This window comes from Pogoniulus pusillus, chromosome 1, assembly GCF_015220805.1.
Source record: "Pogoniulus pusillus isolate bPogPus1 chromosome 1, bPogPus1.pri, whole genome shotgun sequence".
Lineage (NCBI taxonomy): Eukaryota > Metazoa > Chordata > Aves > Piciformes > Lybiidae > Pogoniulus > Pogoniulus pusillus.
The window spans coordinates 40,567,356-40,589,788 of NC_087264.1; the positions used below are offsets into that span (position 1 = coordinate 40,567,356).

Here is a 22,433-nt window from a genome sequence, read left to right on the forward strand (position 1 = left end):
CTTCTCCTCTCCATACTTAATTAACAGCCTACAACTCTAACCCAGCATTTGCTTCAGGAAGTCACATAGAAGAAACCAGAAATCTTGATCACTTTACAACCATGCTCCAGGTCCAGATGATGCTGGACAACCCTCATCAGATTTCAGTGCTACATAAACTTCCTTCCAGAGGCTGAATCCTGAAAGGCACAGAGACCAAATCCTGTTACTTCACTTCCCTGGAACATGAGGAGCTCTCACTGTGTTTACCTTCTCTTTATTCCCATGGCACTCCAGTAAACGACCACACTCACCAAATCTAGATCTGGCAGACTCCTTGAACAACAAGCAGCACAACTCTCACACTTGGTAGCAGTTTGGACTCTATCCTAAAATGAAGTGCAGAAGCTCAAACTAAATCCACGCTTGGCACACACACACACACAGAAGAGCCACTCTGACAATTGTCACAGCACATTCGGCCACTGCAGGTCCTGGCAGCGATTCAACAGCTCACCAGGCATGTGCAATTCTCACTCGGGATGCAGGGCTGCATACTCTGGAGCAGGGATAAAATGCCAAACCAAAGCACTGCAGGTATTCAGAATCTATTTAATAGTGGGACACCAAAGAAGTACTACACATTTTTTTCTTGAGCACATTAGATTTTGATTTAAGCAATTGCAACGGATGCAGGAATTGTTTTCAAAAATAAAATCTTCTATAGTCTACAATCCACAGTTTACTGTATCAGTCTAGTAAGTCATGTCATTAAATACTGCTTGTGCTAACTGGGCTGATCTTTGAGCAAAGCATCCTTCCCCTTCCACCACCAAAAACACCCAAACAACCCAACAAATCCTAATGTTGACAAAACAGCCAATTCCCCACCACCACCACCACCAAAATAACCACACTGCTTCTTTTTAGACTCTTTTGTTGACCTAAACACAACAGGAGCTACCAGTTACACACAGCTTATGAAACGATGTTGCTTTGTTTTAATCCTAAAAGTCTTCATGCTGATACAAGAAAATATTTTATACAGCCATCCATTTTTAATGCTTTATTCATTGATTAAAAGAATATACATTTAACATAAACCATACAACATCAGTCATCAGTTCAAACATTCAGCTGGTTTCCTTACATTTTCTGTCAGGAGTAGTTTTTTCATCTGATCGCATTTCCCAAGATAAAATCTCACCACATCTGGCATATACACACACTGTGCCAGTGGATTCACTCTACTGATGTACATATAAAATCCGCATGGTATGTGCTCACTGGAGACAAAACAGCGCACACCTGTCAAAAGGTCATTTCAATATAAGATGGTAAAACCATTTTGTAAAACACATATAAATTTTTTTTCTTTTTTTTTTCTCCATAAATAGAATCATATCTGGACATCTGTTGCATAAATTGTGTTTTCCAAAGCTTACAATATAGCAGCCAGGTCTCAGCACTGCTGGGCACCCACGTTGGCCACTTAACTTTATTATTGCAGACTGTCCTTTAAACATTAAATGCACAACATTCGTACCACTTAAAACTGGGGTCAGGTGGAAGTCTCACAGAGACCACGTCTGTACCGCGGTTGCCCTGAAACAGTTAAATCGGCTTTTAAAGCCTCTCAGATATAACAAGATTTTAAAACATACTTCATGGAATGTTCTTCATGCATCGTAGCAGCTCATACCTGTGATAGAACAAGCTTTGTATTTGTTTCCTCTCCTTCCTTTACATTCACTATTCACAGTGAAACAGGTGCATGTTTGTTAAGAGTTCTGAGGTTGCTGACTGAGCCACAGCACAGCTGTGTACCACAGGTCGAAATTCGACCTTATATATTACAATCTAGCAGTATCTGGCTGGCCAAAAGTTGGCCTGCCCCTGCCAGCATGTGGGCACTTCTTCGTTTTTAATCTATTCTTTGGCAGCTGACACAGGCGCTGACAGAGAAAATCCAGTGACTTGGTTGCTAGGGATTTCACGACTAATGTTGGTTTGCAGGTGTTTACCTTTGTGTTGAAGCCTTCCCTGTTAACGTTTTTACCTCATCGGAGTGCACAGTCTCGCTTCTAAACTTTGGCCCAAAGCTAACTTTTAAAGGAAGATGACGGAACATGAGAATAAATGAGGAAGAGTTCACAAAGAATCCCAAAGACTACAGCTTATGGAGTGAACCTGTAAGTGCAGATACCTGAAAAGCTAGTGTTTCACATCACTGCTTAACAGCTGACAGTGGTCCTAAGTCATGCTTCAGAACCTGCACGTGAAACAAAGCGAGGGGAGAGTCTTACAATGAACAGCCCCGGTTAGACTTCTCTTCCTTTTAAGCCTATTAAGTAGCATGCTAGCAGATCAAGCACACAAGGAGAGCACAGAAATCCACTGGGCTATGGATATGGGTACTAAAGAGTTGGCTCCTGAGCATAGAACTCCGATAGAATTAGAAAATAACTCAAAATGCAGTTACTGGATAAAAGTAAAGTTAGCTGGCAACCTCAGCCAGCCTCTGGCTGCATCTCTCCAAGGTCTGGTAGACAAGTCCATTAACCGTGAAAACCCTAAACACTGCCACTTTCAGCTTCTAAACCAATACCCGACTACGTTCTTTGATCAAGAAGTAGAATACACATATATAATTCTATATAGCTAATACTGATTAAACACAGCACAAAAAGGGTTAATTCACACTACTGAAAAAAAAACATAATAGGACCCTACTTGCATATGTAACCACAGGAATTGTAAATAGGGAGCTAAATGCCTTCACTGAAGCTCTGCATCTCTCGGTAAAAGTGACGGGTTGGCTCAGTGAAGACACTGAGCAGCTCTATGTCCATGACTGCATGCCAAGGTCGACCCAAACCAAGAGATACTTGCTCAATGAGATTGTGTACTGGATCCACATCCTGATCAGCCAGTTCTCCTTGGTCGAAATCGATGCTTTCTTCTGTGACTTCCAGAACTTTCAGGTCAGAGCCACGAAGACGAGCAATTGCTATAAGGTTATGAGCCCAAACTGTGTAACCTGGAGGGGGGAGGAAGAAGAAAACACACAAAAAAAGTTTCTCTGTTATTTTGCTACAAGCAAGTACTTGAAACCAAAACATCTCAATATCCTTCACAACTTTTGTAATCCTCCATCTGGTAGAATCCCCCTTACCACACACAGGGGTGATTTTGTTTGCCTTTTTTCTGTTTGTGGTGTTGTTGCAAGTGGTAAAACTCTGAATTAGGAAATACTGAAAATATTTTGGGTAGTTTGACCAAGGCTTTCTAGATTTTATTAATTATTTTCCCTATCATTTGTAGAAAAGTAGACTTCTCTATTCCAACTTGCATTATTGCAAACTGTATTTGCAGTATAAACAGTACAAATAAATAGAGTGGGAGAGGTAAAGTGAGTAATCAATTATTTTAAGGGACTATATAAAAGGATTGTTTTAAAACTGTGCTTTTGCTGGGGGGAAAAAAAAATCTGGTTTTAATGTGTTTTTTAAAGTCTACAAAAAAACAAACTTCACAACACACACACAAGCCAAAAGTATCTCCAGGAAACAGGTCACACCAGTATAAAAATAGTTTAAATCTGCAGTATCTTGTTATTCAGCCTGAGGTTAAACATAATTACAAGTCTTCCCCCTCCTACCATCAGTGTAAATTGGCACCCCTCTTTTAAAACACCTACTCCCCAATTACCTGTTAGCTTTCTGTACCCTGGATAAAGCAAATGCTGAACTCTTTCTTATTTGCAAACCACAGATGAGCTGGGAATTTCCCTTTTTGGGAGCTCTGCCAAGACAACTCTTCCATTGCAAAAAGAAAGGCTCTTTTCTGCCTTCATCACCATTCTCACAGGTGCTAAGCCTCTTGGTGAGATGCCCACTTAGACTCCAAGTAAAGCTGCAATTTGCACAGTATTTTAACTGGGAAAGCTAAGCTAGTCATAAAAACGTACTGTGGTTTGGTCTTCCAAATGTAGTTTATGTGGTTTCCACTTATACTCTGCTCTGGTGAGGCCACATCTCAAGTATTGTGTTCAGTTTTGGGCACCTCGTTACAAGAGGGATGTGGAGGTGCTGGAGTGAGTGCAGAGGAGGGCAATGAAACTGGTGAAGGGCCTAGAAAATAAATCTTATCAGGAGTTACTGAAGGAGCTGAGACTGTTTAGTTCAAAAAAGAGGAGGCTGAGGGGAGAACTCATTGCTGTCTACAGCTACCTGAAAGGGCATTGTGGAGAGCTCTTCTTTACCTCTTTACCTCTTCTCACAGGTAAAGAGTGAACGAATAAGAGGGAAGGGCCCCAGGCTGCAACTGGGTAGGCTTAGACTAGATATTAGGAAAAAAAAATTCCAAGGTAATAGTGGTCTGGCATTGGAACAGGCTGCCCAGGACAGTGGTTGAGTCACCAACCCTGGATATGCTTAAAAGTCATTTGGATGTGGTGCTTGGGGATATAGCTAAGAGTGTAACTTGCAGAGTTATTGGTTGGTCTTTTCCAACCTGAACGTGTCTGTGATTTCTGTGATATCCTAATGTATCAAAATATGACAGGCTAGCTACAGCATGAAGAAAAGTGATGTGAAAGAAATAAAGAAAGGAGACATTTTCTGTTTTCTTTTACTCTTTCCTACTGCTTTTCTCTAATGTTTCTTGCAAATATGTTGCTTAGAACAGTTTTTCAACAAAGAAGCCTGCATGCATCCATATGGCTCATTCCTGGTATATTAGCCACTAGCAATGCATGAATTCCCACAATTTTCATCTGCTGATGCTCCACCCTCCAGCACAACTGTCCAGAAAAGATGAAGCTGTCAAACAAGGCTGCAGGACATTAAAACAAGTGGAAATTTCCACTCGTAAGATAACACTCCCCTATCAGCATTTGAAGGAGCTCACAACCCCTTCCATTTATCTTGATGCTAAAGGAGCTTTCTAAAGAAACCCAGGACAGAAAATTGCACGAACAAAGGGAACAACAACTGTGGTGCAGTTAAGTCCCCTATACCATCCTTGTGGTTCACGTATATGGCTGTATTTTTCACAGCCAGATCCTGACTGTTGCTTTGGAGCAACCATCTTCTTCTCATCTCAATCCCATTTTAAATTAACTCTCCTTACAAAAGTTTTGCCTGAAGTTTCTCAGTAACCTTCTGGTAGCTAAAAATTTTCTGGCTAGCTAAGTATTCAAAGGTAACAGGGAATGATCACTTTACTACATGTATCACTGAACAAAGAATTCAACATGGGCAATGCCATAATTTCTTCTTTCTTGCCAGCAAAAAAATCCAGTCAGTTTTGCTCATGGCAAGAATAAACCCAGGAATCTCTTTGGTAACACAGCTTGTTTACAACACAAATGCTGTGTCCTTCTCCTGAGTGGAAATAATATAAAACAAAAAAAAAAAAAAGGCTTCAACCCCCAGTGGTAGGTTGTGGGTTTTATTCAGTGCCAGATCATTCCAGTCTATCCTGCTGTCCCTACCACGAACTCTTCATATCCTTCCTTCATTCTGGAATAATGTTTTTAACAGCCTTCAATCAGCTTTCCTCTGCCTCAGAAGATGCCAGCTTGGTGGAAAGATGCTATGACTTGCCATAAAAGACAGAAGAGAATCTCGAGGCACCCAAGAAAAAGAGCATCCTTAGGGTATGTTTTTACCCTCTTTCTTTGGTCAGTGACAAGTGGTAGTCAAAACTATAACTAAATCAAAGCCTTTTTTAGAGCAAACTAATAGCAAAAGAGGAAAAACTAGCAAACAAAAAGCACTGGCAGCTGAGGAATAACCACTTCAGGAGAAGCAATCTAAGCACCTACATGTAAAGTGAAATGTGATGCCTTGAATAAAATTACCACTTTTTTTGTGAAGAAAGTTTGACAGTACCATGAAGAATATAACCAACTGAGGCCAAGGTCATTATCTGGCTAGACAGAAAATACAACATCAGGAAACACAAGCATCAGGCTAAAGCACTGTACTGAAACATCACAGCATTCTAGATCTTTCTTCCTGGTCCTGCTGTTCTCAGTTGCTACTCCAGAAGAAAGATGATTATGCTACAGTAGCAGAGAAGTCATTCACAGCTTGAAGAAAGATCAGGAAGCATTTATAAGCAGTCTAGCTACCTTCTGCTGCAAGAAGGGGAGAAAAGAGGAAATAATCCGAATCCCAGTATCACAGCAAGGGTGGTATTGACTGTTTTCTCTCCCAGGTATGCACAGCATCTCTCCCAAGAAAGAATATGCAGCAACAACCACTGCTAAACAGAATTGCAGGAGATGTTTGCTTCTCCAATGCTCTGCACAGATTAATACCGTCTACTGAATAGACATATGCTGATGTTAAATTATAGTTATGTTAGGTTACACTCAGATAATTTTACCATCTTTATAAGTTTAGATAATATACTGGAGGACTTCCCTGTAGTAGGCAGATAAATTAAGATAACACATTTGGGTTTGTGATTTTTTTTTTGTTTGTTTGTTCAGTTGCCTTTATTTTAAAACTCCTCAAACTTGAACCCAAATATGAAATAAAAGAAACTGCTAGAATCTGCTGAATTCCACATTTAGAGACAGTGGCACCATCCAAAACCTGTCAGATCCGAAACTACAAAGGACAAACAGCTGAACTTATTTTTCTTCCTCTCTCTGTAATTTCTCAGTGAAAGAGAGTGGAATAACCCTTTCCTAGCAAATATAATAGGATCTTCTGACTTGAGCCAATAGAAATCTGAATACACAACCTTCACCACTGAAGGCCTCTCCTATTTGCACTAAAGGACTGGAGATTTACTCCCCTGCAATCCATGCATTCATTCTTATGCAACACAATAGAGTCATCACTTAACTTCTCTATGCACTGGCAAAGTTAGTTTTGGTAAGCTGGTTCCAGCACAAACAGAAAGAACTATTCTGCATTATTTCACTTTCAGCTGCCTTAAAATTTGCCAGACTATAACTTCTACCAAGTACTACACTGATGAGAGCTGAATGCAAACACGCACTTTAGAAAATGTTATTTCCAATTACACTGCAAACAAACAAATAGGATAAACCCAGTTCTGGCAATACTGCTGAAACCAATGCATCCAGCCAGGCAGCCTGCTCCACATTGTATTTTTCAGCCTTCATCTGCTGGCAAAGTTACCAAACCGGTAAGACTTCCTTCCCATAACCTTGGAGCACTTAACCCATGCTATTTACAAACAGGAAGCACAATCACCTAATCCTGCCAGCATACAAGCTCACAGTAAAACAGTAAACTTTTTCAGGGTTCACATTCACATGACCAGCCCCCACTTGGTGGAAGTTGCATGTTGTAGATCACTTCAGGATGAGCCTCCTGGAATGCCCAGTTCTTGTTACCCTCACTCCTGTGAGCAGCTGAATAAAATCCTACATGACTGTCCAACGAAGTTAGCAAGCTATGAGACTGTTTAGAACTCATACACAGAATGGTAGGAGTTAGAAGGAACCTCCAGAGATCACCCAGGCCAACCCCTCCCACTAAAGCAGGATCACCTAGATTAAGCTGCACAGGAATGTATTCAGGTAGGTTTTGAAAGTCTCCAGAGAAGGAGACTTCACAACCTCTCTGGGCAGCCTGTTCTAGTGCTCCATCACCCTCAAAGTAAAGAAGCTTTTCTTTATGTTCAAGTGAAATGCCCTGTGCTCTAGTTTGTAACCCCTGCCCCTTGTCCTATCAGTGCCCATCATTGAGGAGAGCCCAGACCCATCCTCATGACCCTCCCACCCTTTAAATATTTATATGCATTGAAGATCCTCTCTCAGTCTGCTCTTTCCCAGACTAAAGAGCCCCAGGTCCCTAAGCCTCTCTGCATAAAAAAGATCACAGGATATCAAGGGTTGGAAGGAACCCAACGAGATCATCGAGTCCAATCCCCCTGCCAGAGCAGGACAATACTATCTAACACAGTTCACAAGGAACACATCCAGAAGGCCTTGAAAGTCTCCAGAGAAGGAGACTCCACGACCTCTCTGGGAAGCCTATTCCAGTGCTCTGTGACCCTTACAGTAAAGGAAGTTCTCCCTTGTGTTGAGGTGGAACCTCTGCCCCAGTTCCCTCATCACCTTTGTGGCCCTCTCTTGAACTCTCTTCAGTAGTTAGTTCCCTGCCCCTCTTGAACTGGGGAGTCCAGAACTGGACACAGTACTCCAGATGTCTCCTGTACTCACCAGGGCAGAGTAGACAGGGAGGAGAACCTCTCTTGACCTGCTGGCCACCCTCTTTTTCACGCACTCCAAAATACTGCTAGCCTCCGTAGCCACAAGGGCACATTGCTGGTGCATGGTGAACTTGTTGTCCACCAGTACTCCGAGGTTCCTCTCTGCAGAGCTGCTTCCCAGCATGTCAATCTCTAACCTGTACTGACGCATGGGGTTACTCCTCCCCAGGTGCAGGCCTAGACTATACAAAATAAACACCCTCATATTTTCAAACATGAAAATACCAGTATGAAGTATAACAGAACACATAGCAACCATGCAGCAGACTTCAGAACATCACTCCACCAAAACATATTGTTGTTACACCCATGAAATATATAACCTACCATGAACAGCTAGAAGAGACAGTCTGGTGCATCTCCAGGCTAATAAGACAAGTGGATCTTCATTCCGGTTGTCACTGAGATCTGGGAAGCCAGACATATCTATCACATCATTCATTAGTATGAAGTGAGTGAGAAACTTGTCATACTGCCTGGATATGAGATCAACAACGGCCCCTGAAACACAAGTGATGTAGCTGTCAAAGTGAATCCTCTCTAGAGGGATACTGGGCTTAAGAATCTTTAACATATCATCACTCTTGACATCAAAGGCCATTATATAGACCCGAAGATTAGTGCTGTTGCGAGTCAGTGCCTTCCAGTTCTCATCTTCTGGCATACTGTCCAATGACTTGTGCATTATGGAAACACTATGGACCAGGAGAGACAGTCGATGCAAAGGCACATGGTTGCTGTCGGCCAGGACTCTTGCCATCTCAGCTGTGAAATCACAGAAATCCAAAGCGAGAGAGCGCAGATTTACAAAGCGCTCCAACTCAACCGCAGTGATGAGAGTGGCGTTACCAGGGATGTGGTTGTCCAAGAGGCTCAGATGTTCCATGGTGTTGGCTATGGGGTTTGACAAGGAGGACAATGATGTGGGGGTTACTATTTGCAGCATAAACCCACAAGACAGCCATTTCAATTGCCTGCTATTGCCTAGTATCTCTTCAAACAGCTGCTGGATTCTGCAAATAAACAAAAGAAACAATCATCCCATTAGACAAGTCTCACCACTTAGGCAGCATTCTGGTTTATTCTAGAATTATTCCTCCTTCATTGTTGGCCTTATTCTGCAGCAAGGCACTATTATTATGGGTTTTGTGAACTACAAAAGAACCTGGCTCTGCAGACCTCCCACAGCTGCACTTAAGAGGTTAAAACTGTAAAGCATCCCAGGATAAATGATGTACTTCATCTTTCACCGACAGCGATGCACTAGGAACCTTCATTTCACTTTTTTTCCAGCATGCATTTAACACCCTCCCACATACATTTTAAGGTTATGCAAATAAGAAAATCTGTAGTGCTTTTAAAACACAGCACTTGCTTTTGAAAACAGCTTCTCATATTTGCTAACCAATCCAGAACTGCAAATTCAATATGAAAAAAAGAGTCGTTTTCAATGAAAGGTTACTCAGAGTCAAGTTTCTGCACATTTAGAATCAGCTGAAACTACCTGCTTGATTTTGCTCATTAAAGGGTAAAGAACAGATATGCAAGAAGCAGATTCTTTAAATAATTCCCAATGTACAGCTAACTAGATTTTCAAGTGTCAACAGGTTCAAGCTTTACCAAAACAAGTCGAACCTGATAACATTTTGATCTTATGCTATTGGTGCCAGATGATGCCATTATTCTCACCTATGTATCTTCTAATTGAGATAATGTCCACACAAAATTAAAGGCTTACTTAGCCCAGTATCCTGACCGACAGCAGACAAACACTAATGCCTTAAGAAGTGCAAAAGAACAAGGGAATCACATGGGGATATTTTCAACATCACCCTGATCTAAAAAAATCTCTAGCTCAGAGCTGCCTAGCCAGAGGTGGCTTTCTGTACTTAGTAACCGTCAGAGACTTCACTTCTACAAATTTATCTAGGTTCCTCTTTCAGACAAGTGAGCATTTGGGAACAATGATAAAGAACTCTGCAGTGCAATTCTCTTCTTACTTGCTCTGAACCTGTCACCTATTACCTTTGGTGCCCCATAATCCTTCTGTTGCAAGAAAGTTAAAAGATCAATCCTTATTCATCCTCTTGCTCTGCAAATCCTTATTCATCCTCTCACCTGCCTGCATGTCCTTTCTTCTCTCTCCTAAGAATGTACTGGATTTGTGTGGTCTGACTTCTTTTTCAAGTGGAAAAGTTGGTCTGGTTACTGTATCTATTAAGCACCCCAAAATAGTTCCAAAGTTGTGCCTAACGCAGTCAACAGACTTAAAGACTTCCATTTTTCCAGATCTTCTCTGAGTATTTTTTTCAAACCAAAGACTGGCAACTGTGACACAAATTAAACACAGCTGTAACAGCTGTGTAATTAAACATAGTCATGGATAGTGTAGTTCTGCTATTTTATTCCTAAATTCTTTAACGGTTTAGATGTGTCCTGTTTGAACCTGGCAATGGTTTGATTTGGGGGTTGTTTGGTTTTCCAGACTTTTGTGTTTGTTTTGGTTGGGTTTTTTAGAGGTTTTTGGCCATTTTGTTTGTGTGCTTTGTGGGCCTTTTTTGGTTTGTTTTCAGAATTATTCCTCACAATGCTTAAAATTGAAAGCTGATTCTCTGACAATCCCCCAAAGACAAAGGTTCTACCACAGGAACCTCTCTAATTCCTTCCAAGTAACAATGATTCTTCCCACTCCCTTCCACCCTCCATCTACAAAAGGTACCGTAATGGTTGCAGTAATGGTCTATTTGTTTTGTTATAGTCCAAGTAGTCCATCTTTATAGTGCTTGTAATATCTTGCAGAACAATCAAAAAGACAAGTCAGTTTTGAGAGCTCAGTAGAATACTATCGTCTATATAGATCACTGCACTAAAAACCAGTTTAAACTGTGCTTCTGATATAGCTTCAGCTGTTCCAGTACTCAACATAACATAATGAAAATAGGATTGATACAGATTTCCTCCCCTGCAGGATTTTCCCCCTATGGGGATTGCATGAAATAACTTTTCAAAAGAAAGATACCAATTTAATGCTATCTACACAGCATCTTTTTGGTGTAATACTTTGGCACTTGCACTAAAATGTAAGTATTTGTGCTGACAGTTTAACAACACAGGTCCTAAGAAAACTTTCCAGCCATTTTCCTCCAAAGTTCTGTTGCAAATTTAATAAGGGTTTAGTATCTGCATTATTCAGATCCAACAAATCCAGAGAGGTGATTCTGCCACTTTACTCTGGCGAGACCTCACCTGGAGTACTGCATCCAGTTCTGGAGCCCCCATTATAGGAAGGACATGGACCTGATGGAGCAGGTACAGAAGAGGGTCACGAAAATGATCAGAGGGTTGGAGCAGCTCTGCTATGAGGACAGGCTGAGGGAGTTGAGGTTGTTCAGTCTGGAGAGGAGGAGGCTCCAGGGGGGACCTAATAGCATCCTTCCAGTACCTGAAGGGGGCCTACAGGAAGGATGGAGAGAAGCTGTTTACAAAGGCCTGCAGTGACAAGATGAGGGGCAATGGGTTCAAGCTTGAGCAGGTTTAGATTGGATGTTAGGAACAAGTTCTTCGCTATGAGGGTGGTGGAGCACTGGAACAGATTGCCCAGTGAGGTGGTTGAGGCCCCTTCCCTGGAGACATTCAGGGTGAGGCTTGACAGGACCTTGGGTGACCTGGTCTAATGGGGATGACTCTGTTGACTGCAGGGGAGCTGGACTAGATGACCTCTTGAGGTAATGGGGATGACTCTGTTGACTGCAGGGGAGCTGGACTAGATGACCTCTTGAGGTCCCTTCTGGCCTGGACCATTTTATGATTCTATAGGGTCAGAGAGAAAGCCCTACATGAACCACATGCTATTTTAACATATTCCAAATTTTTTTCCTTCTGATGCAAATTCTTATGCACATCTTATTTTTTCATAAACAGACTGCACCTAACTGGAGTTTGCAAAATAGTTTGAACTGTGTTCTAAGAATTTAGACACACTAAGTGAATTCTTCAGAATTAACACCTACCTACCTTATGACTGTATGAACTAGCACGCAGCACATCTATCCTGACTTAAACTTGTCCTAAAGCTTGCTTATAATAATGAAGTTTAAGTGTGATTTAGTAAATATAACAAAAAATGGAAGCAGAGCTCAGCACACACAAAAAAGCAACAACCTACTGATGCCTCAACAAGTATGCTTAGTCAATCCATTTTGCTCCCTTCAAGTGGCAATTACAGGACGATCATCATCAACTCAAAACCTACAAATGACCAAACCAAAGCAAACTATTAAAAAAAAATTACTTTCACAATTAATGTCCCAAATGGCACTTTCAGCCAGATGACAGACCAAGGCCTGATTACACAGGATAAGTCACTGTTTAAGCCCAAAAATAAGTGTGACCAATACTGAAGCACATTGACGGTCCTGGACAGGAAACAAACACATTACCAAGGTCCATATGAAGCCCATTTGTTTAATTAAAGTCTATCAATAAAAATTGTTTAGTAAGAGAGGCTAAACTTCTTCTTTGGGAAATCAAACCATTTGAACCACACACATCAATCATGGGAAGCTGATTTCGACTACTCAGCTTAAGAAAAATACAGTTTACACTGAACTTCTCAACAGTAATGAACTAAGTTGTAAAGAGAACTTTAGGAAGTAACCAGAGACACGTGTACTACACAGAAAAAAAAAAACAAGCAGACCTCTACTGATCACTCCAAAAGTACATTTTCAGAAGCACAATGCAAAGCTTCCTCTCCCTCAGAATAGCCCTTACCCTTTTAAACCAGGGAGGGTATCCTAATGGTGCTCTGCTAACTGAGATTTCACCCACGGTCTGTTACATTTGGCTCAATGTTACAAAACTTAAGGAAATGTCCCATTTTCTTCCCTGATTGCTTTAATTGCAGAAGTTCCTGAAACAGCTAGTAAGGTTTATCATCACATAGATTCAAAAAATCCTCAACTACCAATAATGCTGTCTCCAAAGGTCGCACAGTACCTTTCAGTTTTAGTTATCAGTATTCATGTTTTGCAACTTAATGATGTAAACTCCAAGTGCAAAAGACCAGACTAAAGTATCATAAAAATTCACTTCATGAAGCAGATCTGCTGCTAGTGCTGATAAACTTGAGAATATAGAATAAAACACTGACAACTTTAATTTAAAAAAGGACTAGCAAGTCCCAAACACATCTATTCATAGAATAAATTGGGTTGGAAAAGACCTTAAACATCATTCTGTGACATTCTGTGACTCTGTGAATCATCTAGTTCCAACACCCCTGGCACTGGCAGAGACACCTTTCACTAGACCACATTCCTCATGGCTTCATCCAACCTGGCCTTGAACAGCTCCAGGGAGGGGCATCCACAACCTCCCTGGGCAACCTGTTCCAGGGTCTCACCAACCTCACTGTAAAGAATTTCTTCCTAATAGACATTCTAATATGCCCTCCTCAAGCTTCAGCCCATTCCCTCTCATCCTATCACTACAAGCCCTTGTAAAAAGTCTCTTCCTGGCTTTCTTGTAGGTCACTTTCAGGTACTGGAAGGCCACTATAAGGTCTCCCTGAACTTGCAGGAGTAGTGCAAATACAGAGTTCTGAGATGCAGTTTGAATTAAGATGTTCACACTTAAGTTCCCTTCCACATTTATGTGCTACATGTCTTCAATTCTTGTGAAATACAAGAGAATACTTCCTTTTCTAATTTCTTCATGTACAGTAATGGTAGAGGTGCTGGTAACAACCCCTATCCCTCCTTCCCTTGTGTTTCATTAACATAATATTGTTTCTAGAACACAATGAGAAGAGGAAAGAAAAGATTCTCATCCTGCTGAGAAGGTAAAAAAAAACAAAAACCAAAAAAGAAGCAGGCCACCACAAAACCAGACTACTTCATGTAAATATCAGGAACAGAAATTAACTCAGTTTAAGAATTTAAATCACCATACTACTGAAAAAAAATTAAAGCTTTCTCTTACATGTATTTTAGGCATGAAAATCTGTATTTGCACATCTGTCCTTACTGTTGTAATGTATTTGATAATTTACAAATGTAACTTACTGCTTAATCTTCTTGCCATCAGGGTCAACCTTGCCGAGGTATGTATTTGATATACTTCCATGTTGCTGCAGAATGCTTATATCCCCAAAGAGACTTAACTTCTGGAGGTTCCTATAAAACAACAAAATGAAAAGGAATCTTTACACAAAATTGAAACACTCTGAGGAATCATCCTGGCGAAGATAAACACAGGAGATAAGAATGTGTTGTTACAGGGAACTTGTAGTCTGTTTTGGGAATTGTCCTACTGCCCTGAAACACAGGCACAGTTGAAACCACAGAAAATAAGAATGAAATACAAAGGGGAAGACAACTACACACACTGCTCAATCCAGTTATATAACTAAAAGCCAGTTTTTAGCCATCACAGGAGTATTTTCAGCAAGCCACTGCCACAAATAAAACATTTAGCAGTATTTTCATGCACTTTTTAATCCTTGGAGCGTATGTACTAAGTGTCACAGATTAATACATCAAATATCTATTCCTTTTAACACTTAATACTCCATTTAATGGCCAAGTGGAATGCAACCAGGAACAAATCTGTCTCAGCACTTAGGTACAGCAGCTGGGTTACAAATGGGAGCCCAATCCTGCCTCAGCTGAGGCAACACAAACCTCAGACAGGAAATATGTAAGCTTCTCACACCCCTAACAGTGTCTAATTTCCGTTACATCAAAGTAGGGGAAGATGTCCTAGTATTTCCTAACAATGGCCAGAAGACAATTAGTAGTCCACCATGATACATAATATTCATTTTTAGAAGTGATATCTAAAAAGATGAAGAACTTTTAAGTTTATGCTGAACATGATTCAGTGTGCTAGACAGACAGTTTTCCTTTCCCTAGACAGTTTATTTCTGACTTGCCTCTTTTCTATTCCTAAAAGAGACCAAGAGACATGAAAATAACTGCAGTGTTGGAGTAGCTGTGTGGCATTTACTTTCAAGATTTTTTTTTCCAAAGTGACTAAGTTTCCAGTCAGGATTTTCTATCATTTTTACATGCTGTAAATTAGATTTACTCCTAACATGCAAAGACTAGTCTGTACTTGGTACTAAGTCTGCACTTAATGTGGCAGAAACTTCAGTTTCACTCTAAGTGGATACGAGTTACATTCATCTTGTACAAGTAAATGCCAATTAACCTGTAGCCGACAACTGATTTACTTAAATCCTTCTTTCTGTTGGTTTACAGATCATATGCTAATACTACAGATCAGCTTTGAGGATGCAATAATGCATTCTCGAATGATGCAACAAAATTGCACTGTTTAAAACATAGAGAAACTTTGGTCCAAGTTTGCTATCTCCACAGTATAAGCTGATATTCTAGGTTGGGGGCAGAACAGAACAAGGGAAAAAGCCTCAAGTAGTCATGTTTTATTCTTTTTAAGTATTGATTTCAGTATGTAATTGTTATACACACACACACAAAATATCATACTTTGCTTCTTTTGAAGATCCTGTGTTCAGTAATTGTACACTAGTTTCCTGAAATCTATCTACAGTTACATGAGCTACTTTATTTTTCTACAGGTGAACAACAATAGCAAGATCCGCAAGCTTCATATTGAATCAGACAAAAACTGGAGCAAAGTAACTGGATTGCACAACTGTTTTGGAAAATCCAATAATTTAATATTTAATCTTTTAAATACAGGACTACAGCAGTGATGATACATTAATAAAAACTGAGCCCTGACAAGATGCTCTACATTCTATAAAGCTGATTAAGACAGTGCCTGATCATGCTGAAGAATAAGCTTGGCAGAGAAATCTGAAGACACTAGCACCACCACCAAGAGTATTTTGGATTCTTCTTTCCTTAAAAGCTGTAAGAGGTAGTCTGGCAAGACAGAGAAAGCAGCAGAAACTTCCACATGGTACAAAGACAGTGTTCACAGCCAATGCTATAATTATGCCTTTATCTCCTGATCTCAGTGACTTAATTTTGAGAGCTATGAGACAAAATGCAATCTTCACAACAATTCTGAATCATCCGCATGTTCACACACGGGTCTTGTTTTGTGTTATTCATATGCCCAGTGAATGCTATTGTAAGCAGGTATTAATTTTAGAGCAACCAAGCTACAGGACACATGAAACACTACACATCCCACACGTTTTTACTATATCGATTTGATTGCCATTTCATGTGCTACAGAGACATATGGGGAAGTTCTCCACTTCAAAACTTAAGCAATGAAAACACTGTTTTCTCCATTCATAGCACAGTTAGCACTACCAACAAATCCAATCACAGTTCAACACTAAGTCATACAGCATCTATGGCGTTCAGCTCTTATCTCACCTTTATTTCAGAGAGTTAATACAGCAATCAGCATTTAAATAAGATTACTTAGAAGTGAATTGCCAATCTTTTGCTAAAAGTCATAATGGCTTCTTAATGCTCTGTACTACTCAGACACACAGCTGGGGAAAAATGCGCTCGGGAGGAATTTCTAAACCACTTCTTTTCCACCAGCTCAAAAAAAAAATACTAGAAGTAAGCTACATCTTCAATTTTGGTTGGTCTTTTTGAGCATCCAATAGTAATAAAAAAATAAAATAAAATAAAATGCCCTGGCTTATATTCAGCATGAACAAAGTAGCAAGGAACATATTGTATTATGCTAGTATGGACCGCTTTCAGGACCTGCTCAGAAAGGAGTCATTGGAAAAATCTCGAATACAGATACTGTCTACTGTTTCAAGCAACCTACCAATTTTTGGTAACTCCCAAGGTAGATATCATACTTCACCAAGATACCAGAGTTTACCACAATCTGCATTTTTGTTTCCATAGCAGAGATCAAACAAGTCACACAAATGAACAGACTGCAGAGGAAAGAGGGGGTGGGGGGAGGTGGGGAAATCACTACCTTCCTATCTTCCCTTGTAAGCAGCCAGAGGATTTGAGTTACATTGGGAAAAAAAAAAACAACAAAAAGAACAACCAACAAACAGAACTTTCCTGAATGATCAGCAGTTACTTATTAGCTGCACTGAAATGACTCACAAAAAGTTTGTCGCCCTCCCACTTACCATGTAGAACTCAGCTTTGAAAGATCAATTTGAGAAGAGGCAGATAAAGATCTTTTAAGAGCCACTAAGAAACAACCTGTCCCTCCTGATACTGCTACAGATTGTCCCATCTGCCCTCCCTTTATTTTTAAACAGGAAGTAGAACAATGGCATGCCTGGTTCTCAGTCATAAACACAACAGCTCATGCAAATGCTACTTTAGCACTTTTTCATTAAATTCATGATAGATTTTTAGAGCTCGTCATGGTGCCAACATTACTAAAACCATGTTTTGGGAGTAATATGCTGCCCACTAGCAAAACTAAGCTGATTGCACTTTGAGCTCTACCTCAGATATGAGGAAGACCTTGAATGGGCCTTTTTGGGTGATAATTAGCTGTCGGCAGTGATACTTGTCAGAGTATTATCAACCATTTTTAAACTAAGTTGCAGACAAGTATTTCCTTAATTCCATCACAACTAGTAAAGGTCACTTCAAAATATTTTTCCAGACTTATTTCCTTATAAATGGGCAAGTTGCACAGCAAATACTCTTATTAGCAAAAATAAACATCATTCTCTTCTACCAAGAGAGAATAAAGAAATGATTTTCAGTCATTACTTTTCACACACAGAATACATCCGCTTGGAAGAAACTGGTCCTGTGAAGTCCAAAGTAATCTAAAGTAATTTTTTTTTTCCTGCAAGAAGAGAGTTAGTTACTATGTTGCTTAATAATACATTTTAAAGCTTACAACAAGATTACACAGTTAAGAAACAGCGTAACATTTCACAAAAGTAGGTTTCTTCCTCCCTAGTTCTGAAGTGTAAGATGGAAGTTCTTTCAACTCCTCTGCCAAAAAGCTGCCACATGAGCTCACAGGAATTATGAAAGAACCATCCTGTTTTAAACTTAATTCCAAAAAAGAATGTGTTTACAGTGATTGAGCCACTGGAGAAGTTACAAACGGTGCTGTTTCCATTATTTTGGAAACTACAATAGATACCCCACGCACTGGACGCAAACAATGCAAACATCACATACAAGAAGGAATGAATTATCATTGAGTTATGGCTGCGGTCATTCCTTAAACAAATACAACCATCAGGCAAGTGACAAAGCCTCCAGTTCAGACCTGCAGTCACAATAAAAACTAAACAGCAATCTGGCATATGGTAATGCCTCTTCCGACCTTGTTTCAATCTCAAAACTCTACTTGAAGAGCTAGACCCCTACACATGCTACATGCAAACTAAATACAAAGTAGTTACCTTGAAGAAAAACAATACAATAAAATATTAATAATAATTTAAAAAAAAACCACCCACAAAAAAACCAAAACACTTCTCTGGTGGAGGCAAAAAAAGAATTCTATTAAAAACGTAAATCTGAATCAAAAAGGTCAAGCGTTTCATGTGAATTCTCCTACCCTCACTTTTAAAATGCACATAAAAAAAAGAAGCCTGCTGTAATACCAACCAAGTATGCTGCGTTCCTCAGTCATACATTCCTCATTTCAAGCAAAAAATTAAAAAAAGCACCATGCAAATCATCTGAAGACAGCAAGAAAATGCAGTAAAATAAACAAAAAAAAAACCCCACTATCAAAGTTGATAACTTTTCACCTCTCCCTTTCCACCAAAATTATATTAATCTACCAGAAAACAGGTAGTGGTAAAACGACTACTTCTACAGATCATTCTACTGCAGTCCTGAGCCACACTTGGCATGTAGAATCACTAAGAAGAACTTTGGAAAGCAAGTATCCTTGTACAAGTTTCAGATAAGGACATGGAGAACGAACCTTCTTCAAAAGAAAAAGTGTACCGAAAAGTCTTCTCAAAACACATTTAATTTCGACAGGCTCACATTTCCCTGAGGCAGATCATAAAAAGGATTCTAGATTTTCCAGCGAAAAATCCTCAGGCAAGATCTCCTGCAGACACTATTAATTTTAAAATTGAAAGTACATGTAGTGACTCTTGTCTCAGATAATCACCAACATCTCTTCAATATTTTTTCCACTTGAAACATTAACTGAACTTCCCAAAGATTTAATAGTTAAGCGAAGGATCTTTAAAGGCAAGAGGAGATCGATTCAAGGCAGACTATTTGCACGCCAAGGACTCGCACAGCAAGAAATAAATTAAGATAAAGATGAGCTGGGACCATTGAGCCATTTTCAGAAGTAAGGTTTGTAACTCTCAAACGCTGCAGTTGCACTACAGGAAGTACCTGCTAGGCACAGCAGAGCAGAGGAACTGAGACTTCACACACCACATTTGCATTCATTTCAAACCAACCAGGAATTACATTTAAAGTTCTCTTGCTATAATTCAAAATAAAAACTCAAAGAAAGCCTCCAACCTCTAATTCCTCCAGAATCAAAGACAGGCTGTGACCATACCATGACGCAGTTGCAGACAGTTTTCCAGAACCTATCTACAATTCATCTTAAATACACCTTGAAATACTCGTAGCTCTTTCTTTTTTTTCCTTAGTAGTTAAACCTATATGCACAATGAGAAGAAATAAGATTAGCCGTTTCCTGTCCTGAGATTCATATGGTTTTCAATCACATCACAACCTAAGTGCAATATTCGTGCTTTTCTATCCTAAGTGCCGACTAGAGGCCATATATTAGGATTTAATTTTTTTTTAAAAAGATACTAATCTTGATCACATCCACACAGGGTAAAAAGAATGCCAGCATTTTCATTTTAAAGATGCCCAACCAGCGGAAATTATCTAACCTGTGTAAACCTGTGACAAAGCAGGACCTAAACACATACAATACAGGAAAGTATTTCTATTTTAATTCAATTTGGCCAAGAAACTCCTACGTCTGAAGCAGTTTTTTTCCAATAAACAAACACAAAATCCTCCTCCTAGTTAAAACTGAACTAAATCTCAGTTTAGCAGATAACAAGAGCTGGCACGCAAGTGCAGCTTTTCAAAGGCAAAACCCGTCACAGCTAGAAAGACGAAAATAGTATGCTATCGGGGCAGCAATACATCCTTCTCCCTCCAGAAAGTTACCAACGCTGTAATTTTAACCCCTCTACTAATTTCTCATGCCAATTATCTTTCAGTCATACTCATGAGGTTTAAAGAACATCTGTATAGTGAGGCTTACACGCGCAAGGTGCCAAATCAGGCATCAAATTCAAAACTCCCAGCTCTCACTTGCTCGATTTGAGCTGCGTTCCCTCGTCCTTCAGAAGACCGAATAAGTTTTTGTTATCTGCGCTGCATACGGGCTAACCGCATGCCAACAGAAGATCTACGTTTATATTCGCCATCAAATTACAGACGACGATAAAATGTGGGTAGTTTCAAGCAGGACGCCTCCGCTTCCGTTCAACTCCGTGTCACAGGAACACCCCCTGGGTTAGCCAGGCCGCCTAAGTGGGGCTCCTCCGGCCCCGGGGGGGTCCGGAGGCGCAGCCTCAGCACGGACCGGCCCGCGCGGAGCAGGCGTAGGTCCCACCTGCGGAAGCGGACGGGACGGACGGACCCTGGCCCTGCGTGGTTCCGAGGGGCTTCGAGGCTCCGCCTGCACCCACCGCCCCACCGCCTTCGCTCCTGCTCTCGCCTGGCGAGGCGCGGCCCTCTCCCCGTCGCAGGCCCGGCCCGTACCTGTTGTTGCGGACGCTGGTGAGGACGCAGAGCACCAGCTCCAGGTAGGTCCTCAGCAAGTCGAGCCAGCGCGGGCACAACGGCGGCGCCTCCCCGTCGCCCGCAGCCGCGACGCCCTCGCCCGCCACGGCCGCCGCCGCTCCCCCTCCGCCGCCGCTGGGGTAGTTGTCGGCGGCGAACTGTACGCGAAGCTCACGGACGAACCAGCCGCATTTGCGCATGAGGAACTCGAGGCGCGGGCGCTCGGCCGGCGATACGCGGAGGCTGAGGCGGAGACGCGGCCAGAGGGCCGGGTAGAAGAGGCACTCCCGCCAGTGCGAGCAGGCGGCCGAGGCCCGCAGCCGGTCGGGGCCCGCCAGGAAGGAAAAGATGTGAACCACCAGCTCGCTGGGCAGGGAGCCGGCGCCCACCGTCTGACCGCACACCGACATGCCCGGCGCCGGCCCGAGCCCCGCTGCTGCTGCTGCGGCGACCACAGGCGGCGGCAGCGGCGGCCCCGGCCTCGCCTCCGGCTCCTGCGACAAAAACAACAACATCAATGACAAGGCGGAGGGGGCGGGGGGCGGGCGCCGGCCGGGACGCGGCTGCTGCCGGGACGCACCAACCGCGCCGCCGCCGAGGGGGGGGACGAGGGGAGGAGTGGGTTCTACCACCGCCCTGCGTGGCGGGAAGAAGTGGCTGGGGTCCCCTGCCGGCCTAGCGTCGCGCGGGACCTACCACCCAGCTCTCCGGCGCTGGGTGTGATCGAACGCGCTGGCGGCGCCGCGCTCTCTTCCGCTGGCGGCGGAAGGAGGAGGAATTACCCCTCGGAGGAAATGGAACGTGCCACCGGTAGAATGGGAGGCGGAGCTAAGTGTTTAGTTCTGAGGGGAAGTCCGCCTGTTAACCTTTCCTTGCCGGTAGCGAGTGGCTGCTTTTACAGTCCTGTCCCGTTCCGCAGCGTGGCCCTCGACACCTTGTGGCGGAGACTGCGTGCTTCCGCCTGAGCCCCGCAGCGGGACCCAGAGCGATGGGCTGAAGCGCAGTTCTGTTGTCGAGGGGGGCGGGAACACCAGGTTGCCCATCGGGCGCGGCAGTCTGAGGGGCCGGTCTTGCAGCGCGGACCCTTCTCGCCCCTGACGCCTTCTTCACCCTAACGCAGTGCGGTGGGAGGCCCGGGATCGGGGCGAGGGTCCGGAGTCAGCTTCCCTGCGGGTTCCGCAGTTGCTGGATCCGTTGCCGCCGCCGTTCTCTGTGGGAACGTCAGGCCCAGCCGAGGGTCGGGCGCGGGAAGGGCCCCCAGTGGCCGCGCCTGCTCCGGGCGCCTTGTGGTCAGGAAAACTAAGGAAGGCTGTCGGGTAGCGGTGGGCTAGGGGCCAGTATCTGACTGTGTGTATGCCTTTAGCTAGCGAAACTAGCAGCATTGCAGCTGCCTCTACGGGAAATGCGCTGGCTGCCGAGGAAAGGGGAAGCACGACAGAG

At 42.3% G+C, this 22,433-nt stretch overlaps 1 protein-coding gene across 3 annotated transcripts; it reads right to left on the minus strand.

Moving 5' to 3' along the window:
* Positions 1 to 571: 571 nt before the first annotated feature.
* FBXO33 (F-box protein 33) lies at positions 572 to 22,378 on the minus strand. 3 transcript variants are annotated; one of them, XM_064149397.1, is made up of 5 exons: positions 20,973 to 22,378; positions 14,307 to 14,417; positions 8,569 to 9,254; positions 2,872 to 3,019; positions 572 to 2,251 (listed from the first exon to the last, which is right to left on the minus strand). In XM_064149397.1, the coding sequence occupies exons 1-5, from the start codon at positions 21,506 to 21,508 to the stop codon at positions 2,245 to 2,247; spliced, it is 1,488 nt and encodes a 495-aa protein (XP_064005467.1). In that variant the 5' UTR covers positions 21,509 to 22,378; the 3' UTR covers positions 572 to 2,244. The 3 variants fall into 3 exon arrangements, with proteins under 3 accessions (XP_064005467.1, XP_064005464.1, XP_064005459.1); XM_064149394.1 differs by having other exon boundaries at positions 572 to 3,019; positions 20,973 to 21,487; positions 21,690 to 22,043; XM_064149389.1 differs by having other exon boundaries at positions 572 to 3,019; positions 20,973 to 22,044.
* Between the last annotated feature and the right edge of the window lie 55 nt (positions 22,379 to 22,433).

What these genes read in the sequence shown, in the direction of transcription:
- FBXO33 (XM_064149389.1), bottom strand. Translation starts at nt 21,508, where the DNA reads ATGTTGTTGTTTTTGTCGCAGGAGCCGGAGGCGAGGCCGGGGCCGCCG. An exon ending in ACCAGCGTCCGCAACAACAG is followed by an intron (nt 14,418 to 20,972) that starts GTACGGGCCGGG and finishes GTTGTTTTATAG; the next exon opens with GAACCTCCAGAAGTTAAGTC. An exon ending in GATGGCAAGAAGATTAAGCA is followed by an intron (nt 9,255 to 14,306) that starts GTAAGTTACATT and finishes GTTTATTTGCAG; the next exon opens with AATCCAGCAGCTGTTTGAAG.